Source organism: Pseudopipra pipra, chromosome 3, assembly GCF_036250125.1.
Source record: "Pseudopipra pipra isolate bDixPip1 chromosome 3, bDixPip1.hap1, whole genome shotgun sequence".
Taxonomy (NCBI): domain Eukaryota; kingdom Metazoa; phylum Chordata; class Aves; order Passeriformes; family Pipridae; genus Pseudopipra; species Pseudopipra pipra.
In genome coordinates, this window is record NC_087551.1 from 58,667,458 (window position 1) to 58,688,197 (window position 20,740).

General features: G+C 41.2%; 1 protein-coding gene across 3 annotated transcripts in view; it reads right to left on the reverse strand.

Annotated features, from left to right (window-relative positions):
• Positions 1-3,903: 3,903 nt before the first annotated feature.
• The window catches only part of MYB (MYB proto-oncogene, transcription factor), a 28,605-nt gene continuing 11,768 nt past the window's right edge, over positions 3,904-20,740 (reverse strand). For 2 of the 3 annotated variants that reach the window (XM_064649434.1, XM_064649435.1), the window contains 6 exons: positions 17,653-17,795; positions 16,833-16,947; positions 16,616-16,741; positions 15,833-15,943; positions 15,097-15,204; positions 3,904-5,333 (listed from right to left, as the gene is read on the reverse strand). In XM_064649434.1, the coding sequence (XP_064505504.1) occupies positions 5,217-5,333; positions 15,097-15,204; positions 15,833-15,943; positions 16,616-16,741; positions 16,833-16,947; positions 17,653-17,795 (720 nt within the window). In that variant the 3' untranslated portion in view covers positions 3,904-5,216. Of the gene's footprint in view, positions 5,334-15,096; positions 15,205-15,832; positions 15,944-16,615; positions 16,742-16,832; positions 16,948-17,652; positions 17,796-19,364; positions 19,521-20,740 lie in introns of all 3 variants that reach the window. The other variant, XM_064649433.1, reaches the window with a different exon arrangement.

Sequence of the window (20,740 nt, forward strand, 5' to 3'; positions counted from 1 at the left end):
TTCAGCAGTGTTTGGGCCAGACCTCTTCAGGGGTGTGCCTTGTTGAAACAATTAAAGCAGGTAGGACATCAGAGGGGATGGCCAGTATCAGCAGAGCAGAGCAGAGCAGAAAAGTGAAGTATCATCTCTTTTCTTTATTATTTCACTTAAAGGTGTTTTAGGCCTTTGCAGCAAACCATGGCTGTTTCTCAGTTTAATTCTTTGGTGCAGTGAGGCTTGGCTGGGCAGGTAGGAGCTCTAACCCCTTGCAGATTTACATTTCCCAGCCGGTAGCACAGGCTAGCAGTGTCTTTATCTGCACAGGAAGGTTGAGCCAGCACCTCGGAGGTCTCTACCTTGAGCTGGTAGGAACAAAGATATCAAAACCCATCACTGAAATAGTTATGGCCTCCCTGCACCTTCAGATAACTCCTGTGCTGATCGAGGCTGATGAGAGAGTTAATGAAACATGAAAGAGAGGCAGCAGGCAGGAAAGCACACCTGCAGGCACCCTGTCAAAGCTCTTTGGGGACTGCCTGCGCTGGGAGGGCCATGGCAGGCTTGCAGCTGGGCTGGCAGGAACTGGGAGATGCAGAGGTGGTCTCTATGGTTAGTGTAGAAACCTGTCTGGGGAGAGCTTCCTGAAACTTTCTTCTTCGATTCTCTGACAGATGTGTGTACAGAGCATGTCTTGGAGCTGTGGTGATGAGTAGTGATTGAATCAAGTAGTAAAAGTTGTTTCCCCATGAAACAAAATTTCCTTGGGTGTGAATAGAGCAAGGCTGTAAATGAAGGCCTGTGCAGCCTGAGAAGGGGAGGCCCTTTTACAAAACAGTTAAAAAGTCAGCAGTTATTCTGATACTCAAATAGATTGGAAAAATGCCTTCTTGAAATGTCATTTATCAAGAGAAAAAAACCCAACCAACAACTTGATTACAGATAATTTATGGAAAAATAATAGCAGAGTAAATATATTTTGCAGCCCTTAACAATGAGCTGTATAACCACTGCTGGCTTGCAAACATGGATGAAGGCAGAATTTGGACCTCTATGGTCTATCTTCATTATCTTAACCTCCATCAGTCACTGAGAGCAAAGAAGTCACAAACAAGTTTATGCTGGTAGTAGAGTCTTCAAGGAAAACTGCTGAGACATCAAAGTCAAGTTCACATAAAAGAGGCAAACAAAGGGAACAAGTACATTTGGTCAGGAAGCACAACTTCCTTTTAAATTAAGACATTAGCCTGGTGATTAAAAGATGTGACCAGCGTCTTTCCTTGGCCACCCAGGCAGAACACCACCATTGCTCTGGAGCAACATGTGGGATATTGCCCGACTCCCTCTGTGCTAGGTAACAAGGACACAGGCAAAATGCAGACCAGTGCCTCAAAATCATTCTTTCCCAAACTGAAATATTTATAACATAGTCTTTAAAAAAAACAAAAAAACAATCTACAGAAAAACCCAACCCCCAGCATTTTAAATAGATTTCTAGGAACAAGGCTTTTTTCTGTGCTTTGCCATCACACCTTTCTCAAATCAGGACTGAGGTAAAAATACAGATAAATATGGCAGGAGTAAGAGGTGATGATCATGATGATCCTGTCACAACCCTACAGAAACATCTTTTGCTTATGTACCTGACTGTGGGGGCTTGACTTAGCTGGTACAGATAAGGATCAAGATTACAAATACTAAGGAAAAGTCTTCTGGCTTTTTTGATGGATCACTCCATGATACAGAATATTTGATGCTGTGCTTGCTCTCTGCTTTACCCTCTGCAGATTTGTTATTTGGCTCCTAACTACAAAGTCTGGCTCTTTCATTCAAGCTCTAATTTTTTTTTCCAAACCAATCCAAGCTCTGGCTCTTTTACAGTTTAGCTTACAGCTGTCACATAGGTCAGACCTGTGGGCATTGAACCCCTGGGATTCTCTGCATAGAAAGCTGGAGAATTACAGGGCATTAGCTGGGAAACACCTTACACTCTGGTATTTTCCTTTATTTTTGCCCTGGCTCCTTTGCCTCTTCATTTTTAATTAGAGGCACATGCTGAAATGATAATTTAAATTCTTTTCAGAAATCAAAAGAATTCCCACTGACAACATTATTAAATTATAATTACACCGAAGAAAAAGGTTCATAGAAATTTGAGCCAAATATCTACTCTCCATTAAATGAGAACTTGACTGAACCTGCTTTCCCTTCATTTTGGTAGCTTACTCTAGGTTTAAATGGGCACAGGATGGCTATACACCTGTGCAGAGGCCACTGCAAGGCCAAGTAGCTGTCACCAAGAGCATTTACACAGACCTGCCTCAGAATAGGTGTTGCCTGTCTGATGCTCAAAATGGAATTTACCAGACAGGTAGGACTTCTCTTGGGCCTCTCAAAGATGTGTTTCAGACAGTGAGCAGAGCACAGCCACATGGGGATATTTGTGTGAGAAAGACATGTAGGAGGTGGCAGTTTGCTGCAAATGAAACCTAGCCAGTGTTGGTGGAGGGAAAATAATCAGGTTCCTGGGTTCACCATCCAAAGAAAGCCTCTTTCTTTGCTCAAGCTGAGCACCACATGCATGCAGAAACATATGCAAATCAGCCTTAATCTACTAAGTCCTTTACATTTTCAGTAAAATGAGAAAGGGGGAAAGAAACATTTTCCTCTGTATTAGCTCTAAGTGTGCCCATCAACAAGACAATTACTGTAGTGGTTTTACATGTTTAAAATAGGTTTTAAAGAAACTGAAGGTGTAGGGGGGGAAAAGCCCACTCCTGCAGGCAGAGCCTCCATGGTTCCTGGCGCTGGAATAATGATCTGTTTAAACTTAGCCAGGATTGGTGGAGTTGAGCCCTACCAGGCAGGAGCTTTGCCTTGAAGAACTGTTGTAAGCTTGGTGTTTCTTTTTCCCCCTTTTTTTTTCTCCTTTTCCTCCTTTTTTTTTTTCTCTTTTTCCTAAGCTGTAACAGGTTGCTTAAGCTATGTGGCATGCCTCAAGTCAGGCCTTTCCCTCTTTCCACTTTGCACACCATTGAGTCCTGCAGTCCTCTCTCACGTCTTGCACAAGCATTTTTATGGCATAAGCCTGCAGCATCGGCACAGGCAAGTGCTCCCACAGACTTCCCCTTCTCTATAATCCATGCTCAGCACCAGAGCTGCAGTAACCTCTGAGAAACTGCCTTGGGGCTGCCTCTCCCCAGCCCCCCAGCATTTAGTTGAGAGCCCAAGCCACACATGTGGGATAGATGTGAAATACAGGCAAAACATGGAGGGGCTGCTGCAATTTATTTTCAAGCTACTAAATAAAATGCTTTTTTTTTTTTCCTGGCAGGTTGCATCTTCTTGTTTGTTTGTTTTGTTGAGAATTATTTTTATCTCTAGCCTTCCTAGGTCTGACTGTCACTCAGTGCTTGAGCCACATAAGGCTCTGCAGGTCTGACCAATTATTTGCTGTGCAGCATAATGCACCAGGGCTTCAAAGTATATTCTCACCTCTCTTTTTTTAAGACAAGTGTGAAAAAACTTGTTCTACAGTGTAAGAACTCAAGAATATTTCCCTCTTATTCAACTGGTTCCTGACCTGGCAGTCTTAGATGAACAAATAAATTAGCCATCATTCTTGGAGAAGGGCGGTTTTGCACAAAAGGCGCAGTAAGTCTCCCACTGACTGAAGCTGACCTGGACTTTGGTGACACTAAAAATGTGCCTTGAGACCACAACATGCTCAGTACTCACTGTTTTGTGCAGTGTTCCTTCCACTTCCTTAGCAATCAATGAGAACTGAGGATTTTGAGGCTATCTATGGTGTGCAAAACTCTATTCCTTACTTATCTGAGTGCACTGGGAAAAACCTTCTTGGTTTGATTGTTGCCTTTAAACCCACCACCAAAACACTAAAGACAAACGAGATTAGGAGACGATACGGTTTAAGTAAAAAAGAACACACTTTATTTATCTACAAGGCAGTACATTGTTGTATAAAAAATTAGGTGCAGATGAAGCTGCACCAAGTGCTATTAAGGCAGCAAATTCATAGGCTGTTATAAAAAACCAAAACGATAAAAAAATAAAATCAAATCAGTGTCTTGCCATATCAATAAAGAGTTGATAGGGCAGCACAAAGAACCATGAATTTCTAAGAACCTGATTCAGTACACAAGACCCAAGTTAGGGAACAACTAGCTAGACATGGAACAAAAGAGACAACATGAACAAGACAGTGTTCTCCCAAACATATGAAGGTGCAATGCATGCTGTTACAAACCAATGAGAAACAAAACAACACATCCAGACAAAGAAAAAATCTCCCAGGAACAGTGTTCAAAAATATTGCTTATAAAAAAAGGGGAAAAAATATAAATGATGATGTAAAAAAAATTAAAACAAAAAGGTCTGGAATGCTAGTGCATAGTCAATTAGCTAACATCAACATTTGTTTTCTTTCCATAAAGCTCTACTGCTCCTTTTACACTAGCAGCATTTCTACACGCTATGGTCTGTAGCAGCAAAACACAGTATTCATTTGGCATTTACAAAATTAAATTACTGAATAAAAATATATTTTTTCTCATAAATCTATGTTTCATACAGTAATATTTTTTAAAGCAAGCTAATTACCCACCCCCCCAACAGAAACACACAATGTATATTGGTCTAGAACCAAAACAGAAAAGAGTATTTCAAGAGGCATGGATATCTGAGTATTCATGATCTTAATCAGTTTTCCCCTTTTGCACAGACAAGCGTTTATAGTAATGCTTTTCACTTCGGTATTTCACACCAATGCATTTTCTTCAGTGATTTAAAATATATCTGTTTGAGTACCTGCTCTTTTATTATTAAAGAAAAATAAAAAAAGAAACAAAACCCCACCCCTTGGCTAGCACATCACTGAAATAACAATACTGGTGTATTAAGTCTGCTTGATCTCAAAAAGTACAAGAAAAATTGTCTTTATTTTAAGTCTGCACTTAAGATCATTAATTACTGATTCAAACTCAATACCTAATAATTTAGGCAAGTATCATTAAAAAAAAACAACTCTTAAGTTGGGTGAAATCCAACAAGAATATATATGCTGAGTGAGTAAATGCACTTTGTGCTGCTCCCAACTGTTGTACCACAACAAAGATCGGCTCTTCTCCCATTCATGAAAGTTTTCATGCAGAGGAACAGGAATTTCCCAGCAGAGGTGAAGTGTTCTCAAAACCATAATGCTTCTCTATTCGTCAACCCTGTCACATCACTAGAGTCCGAGTGGGGAAGGTGGCCATGTACTTGCGTGCCTGATCTGTCAGAGCCATCTGATCTTCGATTTTCCCACAGGATGCTGACTCCCAGGCGTTGTTCAGATGCTGAATTAGAAAACAGAGAGATTTGAGTTGCACGCCATGTGATTTATCCATAGCCTCAGCCAAAGCCGGGCCCGCTTCTAATTAACTGTTGCATGAACATGCAGAAGGATGTCGTCCCATCTCCAGAGAAACTGAAATCTCAACACAACAAGCAAAAAAATATCACCCCTGCTCCTTGGTTAGAGACCACAGGGGTAGGCAGACCAGTGACCTGCACAGGGGCACAACACAAGAGCCAGGATCAAAACCTCCCTGCTTCTTTCTCACAATGTCTTTTCTACGAGGCCATATCTGTAGCCTTGCCTTTAATCCTTCCTTTACATGAAAGGTCTAAAAGAGAATATACTTGGCGAGTAAAGTCAACAGAATACAGCCAGGCTAAAGCCCACAGTTATGTTCAGTGCTGTGACCATGCACAAATTCCTGCTGAACCTCTCTTGTAGAAATACAGCTGTGCTGTCCGCAAGTTCCCTAAATGAACCCAACAACCTTGACGTCCTGACCACAGCCAACGAAAAACCCCGCGCTCGAGGCTGCTTTCACCTGTGCACAGTGATTGGCACGTGCCCATTAGCTCCGCTTCTCCAGCAAAGGAGAAGGGGAGGGGGGCTCGACTCTCAGCAGAAACAGCATTTTAATTATCATGTAAGCCATTTCACTTCTTGTGGTATTTATGGAGGTTACAGACACCATTTAGTATAATGTTAAAGTGAGATAAACATATCTGCAGAGGGCTGTGTGCACTGTATTTATTTACTCACTACACATGTGAGACGTTTCTCATTGCCTTGAGCTATAAACAGTAATGAAATTTCAAAGCTCCTGGAATTTACCAGTATACACAAACTTCTTTTTTTTTCAATTGAACTCCTTCACTTACCCATTGTGTCTGCTTTTCCACATTGAGATATTCCCCAAGCCCTGAATAACAACTCTATTATCACATAGAGTTTGCTGCATGAGTACTCTGCATGCCAAAAATGCACACGATTGTGCTTAACAGAAAGCTGCCTGCCCACAAGGGATCCCAGTACTGCTGAATATTGAGAAGGTGTATGCTCAAGATTCACCAATAAAGACAAGTCAGGAGAAGCCCTTCTCTGTTTTTCATTGCTTTCAAAAAGGATCATCTTTGCAGTTCAATAACTATGTTGCTCAACAACATGGCCAATGCCTTCCCAACATCTAGGACACTGGATGAAGCATAATTACTGGACTGCAAACCATCTGCTAAGAGCAGAACTGTCCTGGTGTGCCCATGGCTCTTTATGTTGCTAGTTGCTAACTTTGCAAGAGGATCCTTAAATTATTTTCTGGCCTAAGTGTTTAGAGAACGCTCTCCTGACTGTAAACTGTGTTATCTGAGACATATGGATAGTAAAAGGCTGGGCAACATATGAAATATAGATAATTTCACATAACACGCCCTAATCAGGGCACTGGTACAAACACAGGGACCGAGGTTCCCTGCCTCAAAAGGCTACAGTCTAAAAAGGGACCAAACCAGTGAATAACAAAGCAGAATGGCCAAGATGAGGGAGTAAGAGTGGCCAAGATGAGTCCTCTGTAAACTTCTGCTGGGCTTCCCTAGACATGGCTTTCTCTTCTCTATAGAGAGGTACCAAATATTGTCTCTGCTCCTGATGCCACTTTGCAAGCAAAACTCCTGCTGAGCTTCTATGGGAGTTCCTTATCTCAAGGAGAACCAGGTCAGGCCTCAAATCAAGTTTCTGCAGCTTTTTATGGGAAAGCTGCATCTGCGAAGTGAACAAACATGCCATACACCTCTTTTCTAGAGCAGTTCAATATGGGCTGGCTGTGTACCTTGTGCTGTGGCTCAGCCTAAGGCACATGCCACAGCCAGAAAGCAGGTGTGACATACTTTCTGCATGCCACAGACATGCATGCGACATGCCACAGCTTCTTTTATGTTTTGGTTAAAAAGCTTCCAAGGTAACTTTTTCAAAGGCACCTACACAAGCTGGGAACCTACAAGCTCCTATTGATCCTCAGTGGGACTCAGGTACCTGTGAATATTTTCCCCTACTCTTTCAGAGGTATTTGTATCAGGGACCAAATTAATGCCTGGTACAATGCCATTGGTTTTACTTAGAAGTTGAATTTGTTCTGTACACCTCAAAAGTAGTTGGTAGTTCCAGAATATCCATCATTTCAACACAAATACGTGTCTGACAGGTATTTCCCTATTATCCCCCACAGCTTCAATGCACTGGTCTAGAAATGAGAGATCAGCAGTCCCTTAAATAACTGAAAACATGTAAGGAAAAGTCCATTTGTCACAGTATGTCAATTTTTAAAAAATAAAGTAACTTCAGGCAAGGAGTGTCCCTATTTCATAAATTAGGCTTAATCGTTAGTATCTACACTGAGTTCTTTGTATTAGCAGCCATGTGCCTAGTAGAAAAAAAAATAATAAATCTGTATCCTGGTATCTCCAACATCTCAGCAGGCTGCTACATGTCACTCATTCCACTGAAAGCCTGGTCTTCATTTAACCTGATGTCAGTGTGGCAGAAGCTGCTCAGGCAGGCAGTAACCCTCAGCCCTCCCACCGGGCTTGGCCACCCTGGGGAGCACTCGGTGGTAGACACAGCAAGGAGGACCAGCTCAACCCCTCACTTGAGCCTGCTTCAAACAACTTTAGTTTTGCTGATGGGAGAATATCCTCATACAGTTTTGACCCATGTACTAATTTTCCCAGAAAATTACACTACTTTTTTTCCTTCCTGTGACAAACTTATAAAAAGAGACTAACTTTGCATCTCAGTGATGGCAGTGAGAGCTTTGCTCTAGTGAAGAAAGCAGAATTTGACCAAAAGTAATGTTTTCTGATGTAGCATTTTTACTAAGACATTTTTCAGTTCTACCCTGGGGAACTCAGAGAACATTTACAGTGGGTATTTTTAATAAACATTTTCTGTCTGAAGTCTTGACTCTTGGCAGCCAACACAAAACAAAGCACAATGCCTTTGCCTTGCCAGCCCTGCAGCGCAGTGCCAGAGGCACGTGTGAAAGTCATTCTGACGCAAGAAGATTTCCTTCCCTCCTTGGCAGGGAATGCTGGGTCCCAGGGCCCAGGCAAAGCACCTTCCTGGGCCTGGTCACACACAGCTACGGGATCTCTTAGTAAAAAGGATAAAAAGGGATGCTACAATGCCTCCTTCCATGCCAGGTTCACAGCAAGTACTGACAGGGCTGATACAAGACAGTAGCAGCGCCCCAGAGAAAGCAGTGCTCCTCAAATGCATCAAAAGAAAAGAGACCCAGGTAGAAAGCTAGAGGCATGCAGGAAAACAGCACAGAAACCCCTGTCAGAACACTCCTTTTGCAGAAAGCTCATTGCATCCTCCTCATCACATTTAAAGGTTTAAGTCTGCAAATCAATGCGTGGAAACACAAGAGCTTTGTAATGAGAAGCCAAAAGGCCTGACCCAAAACCCACTAGAATCGATGGACATGTGTTCATTGACTCAGTGTATTTCACCCTACTTAAATTCAGTCATTTAAGAGTGAGGTGTTTGTTTTGGCACCTAAATTCCCAGCCACTGGGGAGTGAAAGGGATTTCCATAGTAAATTCTTCCCATACACATAATTTTTGAATTGCCTTGAAGAGTGGTAGACTAGTTATAGTTCTGCTGTCGATTAAAAGAGTTTAAGCCTTTTCAGTCAGTACTTCCAGCTGTATTTTTCTCTTCCACCGACAGCAGTTTCTCTTCTTAAGTTAAATCAGGGAGTGGGGGGGAAGAAGAAGGCATACGACTACAAATTTCCATAGGATAAAATTACACACCCATAGTACAATTCCAGCTATGTCATTCTCCCTGGCCTTTTTTTTTTCCCACTCTCTTTCTTTTTTTTTAAACTTCAATAATCCTACCAGCACATCCTTCTCCTGGCAGTAAAACTACCTTACTTATCCTGTAATATGCTTTCGACTGCCCTCAGGCAGATGTGAACTGTAAACAAACTGTCAAAGTTGTAACTGGGACATCCAGTTAAAGCACTTTAAATAAAAACTTGGACCATCTAAAGAAAACAAGACCAGAGTAAGGGAAAAAAAGACTGTGGAAAGGTGCTCTTCTAACAGAACTTGTCCTACTGCACTCGTAGCTGGGACTGCCTTTTCATGTGCTGTCTCTAGAGCTTAAGAAAGCTCCAGTGTTACGACACCTTGTGTGTTAGGAACTGATGCCAAAACCAAACATTGCTGCAGTCCTGCAATTCTGAGCTCCCAAACTGATGAAAGTGCAGTAAAAATCCTTGGCCAAAGAACTGTGCTAGAAAGCAGATTTTAAATCTCCACTATGCTGGCAAGTATCTTCAGCAACTCCAGCAAAGTTAGTGGTTTTACACACATTCCCATTAATTTAGCAAAGCTGTGCTGGCATTTATGAAAAAAAAAAGATAATATTTTTAAAATATTTAGAGGGCTCAGACTATTTGAAGGTCTCTTATCATGTTTTCCTGCTGCAGAAAGCTGGATTTCTTGCCAGTTTTCCCTTAGATTGCATGGTATGGATAGTTTGCAGAACATGCCACTGACTGAAAAGAGGGCTTGGAACAGAAATGTGGTACTCCTTCTGAAAAAGTAAAACAGTGTCCTAAACAAAACAATTTCTTAGCAGAATACAATGAATATCACGTAGAATAACATGGCTTTCTGTTCTGTAAGGATGCAGTACCAAGAGCAGCCCTTTTACTTATCAATACCAGACAGTAAAGACATGAAAAACTCAAGTGACCATAAATGAATTCTACTCCAATTTCTGCTCATGTTGCTAGTTCTCCCCTCGAGCGTGGGACAGACTTCTCCTAAACTCTGGGGCTTTCCCAGTTGCTCAGAAATACAGCTCGCTAAATGTGAGAAAAGACGATGGTCCAACTTTTCAACTTTTATAAGCATGATACCAGAGCTAGAAAAAGCTATTTGATGGCACTTTTAAGAGCTTAACCCCGAAGCCTTGCTCAGACAAAATTCCTGCTCGAGATGTGTGAGCTTTCCAAGTAAGATTAATGGATGCGATATGGGAGTGGGCTAAGCATCTGCAATTCACACTAGGATATTCAGTTCCTTTCCGATTTTGTCCTTAAGTAATTTTTTTTTTTCACAGATCAGAATACATTGCTGCAAATGGGTAATAGTTAAGTTGTCGCTTTTGTTCTTTCTGAGAGACCACCACCATCTCAGGGCAGCTCTATCTGATCTGTTTGCAACTCAAATTCTGCTGCCCTGCACGGAAAACATGCAATGACTGACCTGTAACTGCAAAGCTCCTCTTGCTCCCTCAGCTGTGCCAAGCACAGCTCTTTCGTGTACACATCAGTCACTGGTGAGAGAAGGGGCAACACAAGTGAGGGAAACCCACAGGGCTACCTTCCCTTGCTGTGCAAATCTCAAACACAGCATGCTTCCTCCTCTCCCTTGATTAAACAAAGAAGAGTATGAGATTTCAGGATCTTCTTGCCCCAGAAAAGCTATGGAGGAAAACAAGAGAAAGCCTACTACTGCATGAGACCATGCTGCCTTCCTGGACATTTTATCTTACAACCAGCTGCAAATGAAATAACATTTCACCTTTTAAATTGAGAAAATTAAGCTTCGTGACAGCTTACACTCTTGAAAAAAGGTTAGCCAAGTAACTGTTTTAAAATCCTTTAAACTTACTCTTTAAAGAAAATGGTTACATAAACCGCTGAAAGTCAGGAAATTCGAGCTGAAACGTGTCAGTCTGTGGTTAAAAAATGGAAAGTGACAGGAGCTAGGGGTTGAAGAACGTTCTCTTTAGCTTGCAGGGCTTCTACCTTGTGTTGTTTCCTTTGTTACTGGGGGAAGAAGATATCAAAGCAGTGCTATTTTCTTAAAAGGTTCCATTTCATGGTGTCTTTTGATAGCCTGCAGGGTTAGGTGGAAGGTCTGTGATTTAGCCTACTTTTCTATCTGTTACAATGTCTATGTTAGGATAGTTTGTATTATGTACCGCTACTGTTACAGAACATAATGTGAAATAAAATCTAACTTTAACATAGGAAGGACCAGAAACAAAGTTTTTTTTTATGTAACCTCTTACGAGGCATTATTCAAGCACATGCTCAGTATTGGAGTAGGTTATCCCAAAATCTTAACACCAAAATCTTAACCCTTGGAAAAGTTGCTTGTAAGGCCAGAATCTACCTGCCATGTAAGTGGCAAAAATATAGGGTGCAAAAATACAGGTTTTAACTAACTCCACCAATATAAAGCAGAAGTATTTGGGATCTGTGCAATGGACTGTAAGTCCACCCCAAGGCAACATGTGGGTTTGGGTGAGACACGACCTGTTCCTGCCAGCAAGATAATACTTAATGTACAGACACGAGATTTGTCGTGTAGGACAAAAAAACTGGCTGAACCTTCACACCTTACCAGAAAGGTCTTACACACAACTACCTTTACATCCAATGTCATAGAGAGACTTAAACATGGGATTGAATGGGGATCAAGCCCAAACTCTTCTTGAGTCTAAGAGGCCTTCTCCTTCCATTGCTCTAGTACAACACTGACACCACCATATTCCCAGTGCTGTTATATGCAGCTACCTGACCTCACATGCCAAATTATGCAACATGCTGTTCCTCCTAAGTGATCATGAATCATATTGTGCTATCTGATACGGTCATCAGCTATTAATTACTAAATTGCATATGATCAGTTGTATCCAAAATGCAGTAAAAAATATCCTTAGAGATCTGTTTGAACATTTGTTACTCTTGCCTTCTTTGGAATTTAACAGCAAAACCATAAGTAATCAAGCATTTTGATCAGTTTATTGCTAGCCAAATATCTTTATGTAAATGAAGTGCAAATTATTAAAGCAATGAAAAATACTGTGGGCTGGTAAATATACTGCCTCCCTCTTATGTAAGTTCAAATTTAAAAGGGAGTTTTAAGAACCAAGCATATTAACAAAAATTAAGTTCAGTGCTCTCTTTCTTTCTTTCTTCCCTCTTCATGCACAGATTCCAAGGTGCAGAGAGTGCTATAATTCTCACTTGGACTGAAGACAATGAGAATTTGCCTAAGAACAGTTGGATCAGGTCCAAAATATTAACAGCAGCAATGTCAACACATGCAGACAAAATTAAATTTCACCCAGATGATTTCCCTCGTGTTTCATGTCTATTTGCATGGAATCAATGGATTTAGTCCAGTGTTCACATGTGTGTCCATGCATGTGTTCATGTATGAGGCAATATACCAAATTAGAAACTAGGAAGTGTAGATAGTGTAGAACAAAACATGCTTAAAAACTGGTCAGGTACAAAATGCAACCGATCAATAAGCATAAACGCCAACCTTCCCCATTGCTTTGCACCCTTTGGACACTCTATGTCCTCATCATACAAGTCCATTTACACTGGGGTAGAAGAGGAGAAGAATTAGGGACAGAGCAGCAGCAGGTTTTGGTGTGAAAAAGAGCTAAACTACACATCTTGTCTGAGCTTCATAGGGCCAAACTTCTCCCCTCTGAAATGAAGCCAAGCAGCCTTACCATTACTTTTGACCATGACATCAAATCCAAATCAGAGAGCGCAGCCATCGGCAGACAATACTGCATTGTTATAAAAAGCCTGTATTTCATTCTGAAAAAGCTGTCTCTGCCATCACAGAAACCCCTAGCCTTCACTTAAGATTATATTTCAGCTGAAAAGTTTAATGTTTCATCAGCAGAGAGAACAATTTTACTTTCATACTAGTACAACAAGAAACTGCCTACTAACTATTAATTTTGGGGCTTTTTACAACTACTTTTTCTTTCAGTTCAACATGCTTTAAACTCTGAGATGAGCTGGGAAGTCCTTTTTAATTCAGTTCCTACTTAAGAAAAAATCCTCTTTATCCGAACAATGAGAATACCTGACTTTTAACATGCTTTTCCTGAGAAAGGACTGAAGAATTGAATCCAGAATGATCCACAAATTGACTCGTGTAAACTTCCTGAACAAAATCAGCATGAGTGAGGACAGAAGGTTAAACAAGCCCTTTCATTTACAGCAGCTTATAAAGAAATTATTTTTAGATAGCAGGAAATATAACACTCTTACACCAAAGATCAAAGGATCCTATTTTACAGGCACCTCAGATGCTTCTTTTTTATTACAGCCGGAGCGCAGGCAACTACTGCTAACAGGACAACACACAGAATACGTTGTTTAGCTACCTGAAAATGTTGCCCTAAACCTATGGAGGAGCCTGGAGTTTGGCTAGGGTCACAGGTCCCAGAGAGGTGTTGGCATGCTGGCAAGGCAGCAGAGCTGAACCAGATGTCCAGGGAACCTCAGCAACCCCCTCCAAAGCTGGAGCCCTAGGCTTCTTTGCCATGACGTGGTCTGAATTCAGTCCCTATATACCTGTCCTAGACCAGGGGCAGTGGATCTAAAAATCCTTCTCTCAGTCACCTACCACGGGGTAGCAAAAAAAACCAAGTTCATGAGAAAAGAGAAGATAAGCAATAGGGAGTATGAGTCTTTGGGCCCTACAGACACCCCCGTGCTGAGGGGAAACATAGTCCCAGCTCTCCAAAGCTGTTTTTCATCAAACGAATCTGCGGCGAAAATACAAGCCTACTCCATGGCAAACTGTGCCAAACAGGGACGTGTAAAATTTTATTATCTCCCTTTTTAATGCCTGGTTAGAAATGCTTAATCAAAACCAGCCTTTGTTCATTCCTTCCTACTGTAAGTAAACCCTAATGTAAATTCTGGAAAGAGGGAGGAAAGAAAGGATTAGCCATGTGGACTATCTGTCTGAAAGTCAGGAACTACGGAGTTACAATTTCCTTTCTGACAGTGACTCACCCTGGGGAATGACACACTTTCCTTTAATTCTCCTGTGTGGAGAAGGGCTACAAAATCACATTCATCTACCTTAAAAATATGGGTTGTGGTGGAAGGATGATTAATTACCATCTATATTGTGTTTCGTTTTCTGAATGACTTGCTGTGGGGCCCATCTAAAGTCCACAAGAGCTGACAAACTGGCTGCTAATAACTTTAGTGGGCTTTAGATCAGGCCCTATGTAACAGCTATATTTTAAAGTATAGCAAATGTATATGTTTGTTAACACTTGGCAAAAACATAGATACATAAAGCCCAGCCTCAAATCTATCTTACATTACAACAATCACACATTTCATTAATTTCAGAGACGCCCAGACGTACAGCTGGCCGTAAGGGTTAAAGACCCCTTCAGACCCCCTGTTACAATTGCATTTCTGGACCAGCCTCAGCCAACACTCAGGGAAAGGCCATCCTAGTGCTGGCCTGGATGGGCAAAATTGGCCATACCTGTGTCAGGCAGTGCTAGAATCTTCTCCTCTCACCCCTAGGCCAGTGACAAGTTCTGGTCACCACCATACCACTAAACTCCCCTGCTCTCCAAAACAGCAGTGCTGCCTACAAGAAGTCCATAAAAAAAGCCTCTGGCTGACATTAATTCTTAGTCCTACCAATTTAACACTGCACCCAGCTGATTACAACACCCCACACATGGCACTATGTCCCATTCAGCTTCCTGGCACAGCTGAAGCCACTGTGTCCTCATGCTCCACAGGTAAAGCGATATCCTCAGCCACATTCATCTGAACATCTCATTCTTCCATACTCAAAACTTAAAATCAGTCTGTGAGAAAACAATATATATAGATGTATATATATATATATATATTTATATACAAGGGATATTTTTATCAAAGAATAGTTACCTGCAGAGGACTAGCTAGTGGCCTGTTTCTAGGTACTGCAACTGTTTTGTGAAAACTACCATCCTCTTCAGACACAGGCATCTTTAAAATGGAGCTGGTAAGAAGATTCTGAGCAGGAAAAGAAAAAAAATTGGTTTTCAGCAACTCACAGGAACAACCTGAATTCAAATGTATTAAAAGCAAACTCAGCCTGACTGCAGAAGTTGTCATACTGGGTAATCACAGATGGGGAGCAGATCTCAGCCTGGGCTCCCTGGGACTTGGCTTTGCAGAAGCATTGCCACATGCAAAGGTTTTCCATCCAGTGAAACTCCCAAATGCAAGAATAATAGTAACATTGAATAGTCCCAAAAGTCCTGGCAAAGCAAAGGAAACCACTCACATGCAAGGTCTCCTTTGCACACAAACCAAGAGAGACTCTCTCTTTCTTTTACCAGTTTTTAACTCCATGATCTAGTCATTTCTATACACAAGTGCAGGCGTCCTCCTAGTGCAGGCTCTTCCCAAAGTCTGTGGGCTGCAAAATGGCTGCAACTTCTGCTACCTTCTACAGGCATTACAGTGATCTAATCAAGAGTGGGATTTCACCTTTTATGCTTAGTACAGGAAAATGATACAGAAATAATGAATAATGCCTACTTGTGAAGAAGGTCAGACAAAATATTTTCTCTCTTGCATGTAAGAATTGAACAGGGGTGTAAAACAAAAAAAATTATTTGATGGTGTGAAAACTTACTGGCACATCTTCCATAGCAGACCCAGGTGTAAAGAGCTGAGTGTTCAAGTTTTCTCCTTCCCAGTGATTTGAGCAAAAAAAATTTCCAGCTTTATCTGTTGGAGACTCCACCTGAAAGCAGGAAAGGCATGATAACAACCAGTACTTAAGTGACCAGATTTCTGTCAGTTGCTTAATAAATTGAACAAATATTCTTCACAGCTGTGTCTAATGCCTGTTTACAATAACATCTTTTACAGCACCCTTGGTCTTTATAGAAGAAAAAATTCAAGGTTCTTAAAAAAATCGCCATCTAATAAAACTTTGAATACTTGCACTCAGTGCTCTGTCAGTATTCAGGAGTTTAATCCCCTAGAAAGGATTGAGAATATATGTATTTTTAGAACTTCAGTGACAAAGTAATATAATTCAATGTCCTCAAATGTTCAGGTTTCTAAGGCACTCCATGGAGCTTGGTCCCCATAGGGTTCTTCTATATTTTTCACCAATATTTGAAAGATTCAATCCAAATTCCTATCTAATTTTTCTTTTCTTTTTAAGTTTCAAACGAAAACTGCATTAGAACAGCCCAAGCAAACCCCTGCTGAAAACAGCAGAAAGACTTCTATGGAAATCAATGGGAGATGAATTAGGCATGCCTAGTATACTATATGGAACCGACACTAAGATCTTGGGGCTCACATGAAAGAAAAACAGACACAGCTATTTAACAGAAAAGGTATTCGTATAAGTTTCTCAGAAAGTGTTCTGAATTAAATTGCCTAAGGTAAGTTTGAGATTTACCTCTTGTTTGATTTTCTTCAGCAAAGGGGGTCCACTTTCATGTAGCCCAGCCACTATTGCAGATTCCTCCGACTCCTGCTTGATAACATCCTGCAGATCTTCTACAAGATGAGTCGGAGTTTGAGGCTGAAAGGAAGAGAAGAAACGTTATATCCAAGTCCCAGAACATCCCTCTGCACTAATATCAAAGCAACTTTTATCATTGTTTCCTGCTTACCAGCATCTTCAAAGGACCGTATTTGATTTCCTGAGCTGCAAGTGCGTTTTTGAATGGAGTGGGTGTTCTTGGAGAGCTTTCTAATATCGACCTCTTGATTGCTGGAGTTCTGAAACTTTAAAAAGAGGGAGAGGAACTTTAAAGGAAGACACTTGGAAATGCTACCTCTTTACAGATATATGTGCATACAGGCAGTAGCTGCTGTAAGACTTGGGAAAATATTTCTCTGCAAGCCTATAATCCATTTTGCTTTTCTGGTAGAACATTTTTTTTACTGCGATAAGGTGTAATGGCTTTATTTTAAAAACTGGTGAGCCTATATGTATGACTGTTCTGTATTAATAACTTACCTCCACAGTCATGAAGTGAAAGTTTTACTCCAAACTAAGAAAAATCTGAATGTGTTAGCAAACAACTCTGCAAGAAGCATAGAATCATAGAATGGTTTAGGTTGGAAGGGACCTTAAATATCATAGAATCACAGAATCAACCAGTTTGGAAAAGACCTCTGAGATCATCAAGTCCAACCCTTATCATCTAGTTTCAAACTCCCTGCCACAGGTAGGGACCCCTTCCACTAGATCAGGTTGCCCTGGGCTTCATCCATCCTGGCCTAGAAAACATCCAGGGATGGGGCAGCCACAACTTCTCTGGGCAACCTGTTTCAGTGCCTCACCACTCTCTCAGTAAAAAATTTTTTCCTTATATCTGGTCTAAACCTGCCTTCTTTCAGACTGAAGCATACACTGACCCAGCACTATAGTTATATGCAAACCTGAAGAAATGAACCCTCATGAGTCCAACAAGACAACAGACTTACATATGGTTTTCCTTCTGAGCTTTGAAAGTTTGGTCCCTGTGGAACGGGGTGGTACCTGCCATCTTATGGCCACATACTGGTGTGGAAGTAAGTGCAGGGTTGTCCAGGTTCAAGTTTTCGTGATTGGATGAGGTGTTTAAGAACTGCAGGTTGGAAAGAAAAAATTAACAGTAATATCCAGATTAAATGGTTGACTTGTTAGGATGACATTGTTGAACAAAAGAAAAAGAAATTATTTTCTTCTGATTGACATGAGTCACTGTCCTAACCCTATGATGCAAGTAGGTGTATGTGGGATACCTGACTGCATTGTGAAAAAATACTCAACGGTTTGGCTGGATCACTTAGGAAGCCAAACCAAGCAATTCTAGAGAGGGAAGTTCTAAAGACAGTGACACTTGGTTACAATGAGAAACACTTTCTACCACTCTAAGAGCCAAATCTTAAAAGCCTGATTTGGATTTTCTCCAAATAAATTTTAATTAAGAGCAGTGTGCCCAAGTAAGAACTGGATGAAAATGAGTAAATGGATGTTTCAGTAACAAAGCCACAGGAAACAGGGTTAAATTCCACAAAGATTTACATGGGGAATCTAGGGGCTTTTAAGGCAGTAAATGAAGTGTTTATGACAGGAAAATAAATTTCCCATCATCTCTCTCAAAACAAAGTGCTTCATTTTCACAGCATAAAATGAGAACTGCCACCTGTGATGGGGGCGTGGAGTGTTTTGGAATAGAAATAGCTGACTGAAAAGGAGGTAGCAGTATTTGTTTGGATAAAATTGCCCTTGCATGTTTCTGCCTAGTAACCTAAAATATTGTTTCTATTTCCATCATCTACAAATCTGTGAGCATAGTGGTATCCTTTACTCTGACAAGAATTCAATGTATTACCTTCTGGACTCAACTTGCTACTTTATAAAAATGTGGCATCTAAGAAAATCCAGCTTTCACTGGATAAATGACATGGGATTAACAGGTAACAGGAAATAAGTGGGAGATCATTACATGAAATCTTTTACTATCCTTTATGAAATAGTGTTTCTTTGACTTCAAAGACTAAAGCAAAACCAAGGTAAACCAACACAAATAGACAAACAAAAAATCCAAAACACTTTTAAATAGTGCTACAGCTGTGAAACAAAGCAACCATTATCAGGAATTTGGAAGTGCATGCCAGGCCATTTTAACAGGCCATTTTCCTCCTCATTCCTATTCCACTCCAACTCACGTGGCCTGGGCTGAGGATGGCGAGTGTGATTTGAATTTTCTGGTTGTTGTCAGTTTGTCTCACAACCTGAATGCTATTTAAATGCAGTTTGGGGGTTTCTAGGTCAATGAATCATACTGTAAGTGGACAGAGATGGAAAGTATTACAAATGGTCAGAAATGTTAAACTCTAGTAGTTAGAGTTAGCAGCAAGAGCAAAGCAAGGAATCTCATTCCCCTACAGAAATTATCCCAAAAGGAAAAAAACGAAACACAAAAACCCAAGCCCCACAGATGAATTTAAAAGAAGAGATCAACAGTTAGCTTGCTGATTAACTAAACTCAGTGGTGAAGTCTAAGAGCAGTGAGAAGATTCAAACACAGAGTGAAAATCAACAAGCACAACGGTAATTAGTCATTTGTTCCAAAGGATTAGTTTCTAAATTGTTAAGACTGGGGTGACTTTGAGAATTTAGTAACATCTGTGCAGAAGTCTTGATCTACCTGCGAGGGAGAGAAGGGCAGGCTTTTGACAGGGGAGCGCTTAGTAGGAGTTGAGCTGCTGACGTCAGCTAGGACCAAGGTGCTACCGTGGCCACTGGCTAAGGGGCTGGAGTGCCCTCTCCTTTTGCGAAGAAGGACCCACGGAGCCGCACTGCCCTGTGAGGCAGATAAGGTCTTTGGTGAGCGTAGAGAGCCCTGACTTGACATGACTTTGCTCAAATTTGTGATGGGGTATTCTTGAGGTCTACAAGCACTGGCCCCTCTTTGCTGAAGCTGTGCAACTTTGCCTGAGGGAGCTCTGCTAGCCAAAGTTTTTGTGTCTTCAAAGAATTCAAAACTGCTGAGATCACCCCATGATGAAGGATTCTGAAACAACGTGGGAGGCACAGAGGTATAAGACAGTGTATAGTGCCACCTCATGAAAATACAGCGCTAGGATATGCCTGTAACCAACAACAAGTAGTTCCCAGTTCAGTTCAGCCTGACCACGTTTATGTGAGTAGTAACACTGTGAACACTGTGCTTTCAATACATACCTTGATCACATCAAACTGTCTAACATTCTAGTAGTGTTGCTGGCAACTGAGTCCCTAAAGAATGAGTCACACTACGCCCTTACTATCTGTTTGCCCAGCATTTTCTGCTTGGTATGAAGATGTGCCTTTCGCTAGCAAAACATGTGTGCTCTAAACCAAAACTCCTAACCTGCAAGCCTGCTCTGAATGCGCTGAAAGGGACGTGATGCTGCATGAAGCAGACACTTCTGCTGCTGATGGATGTTGCCACCAACAAACATATTTCAACGTGCTACTTCAGTACATGTATCATCACAGAGACCACAACAAGAAAAGGCTCGTGTCGATGTCAGTCAGATACTTGGCAGTTCAATATGTGCTTACAGTCCTTGAGATTTGCCAGGGCAAGCTCCTTAAACTTTGAGAACCAGCTACTGAAGCTACAAAAAAAACTTCTAGAAAATGATGCAAATACAGGAGCAGCCATATATATGGCATGTATCACTTCAAATATATACAAGTATCATTTCCTTTTTTAAAATCTTTCTCAGTGTCTCTGATTTTATTTTAAGGAGACTTAATGTTGAGAGATCGTTTCAAGCTCCTACTGTACAGCTTGCCAAAAGTCATGTTCCCACACCAAGACGTAGCAGGAAAGGGAGACACCCACAAAAAGCGTATGCATCCATGCTCGAGGGCTTCATTTACGAGCAGCTACATTTTGTTATGTCAGGAGCTAAGCTTCAGATCCTGGAGCAACTAGAAATTACTCGGAGAAAAACAACAAGCACATCTAGGACAGTCCCAGTTCCTCTCCCCTTACTCTTTGACCATGCACAAATCCACCTGAGGTGGCAAGTC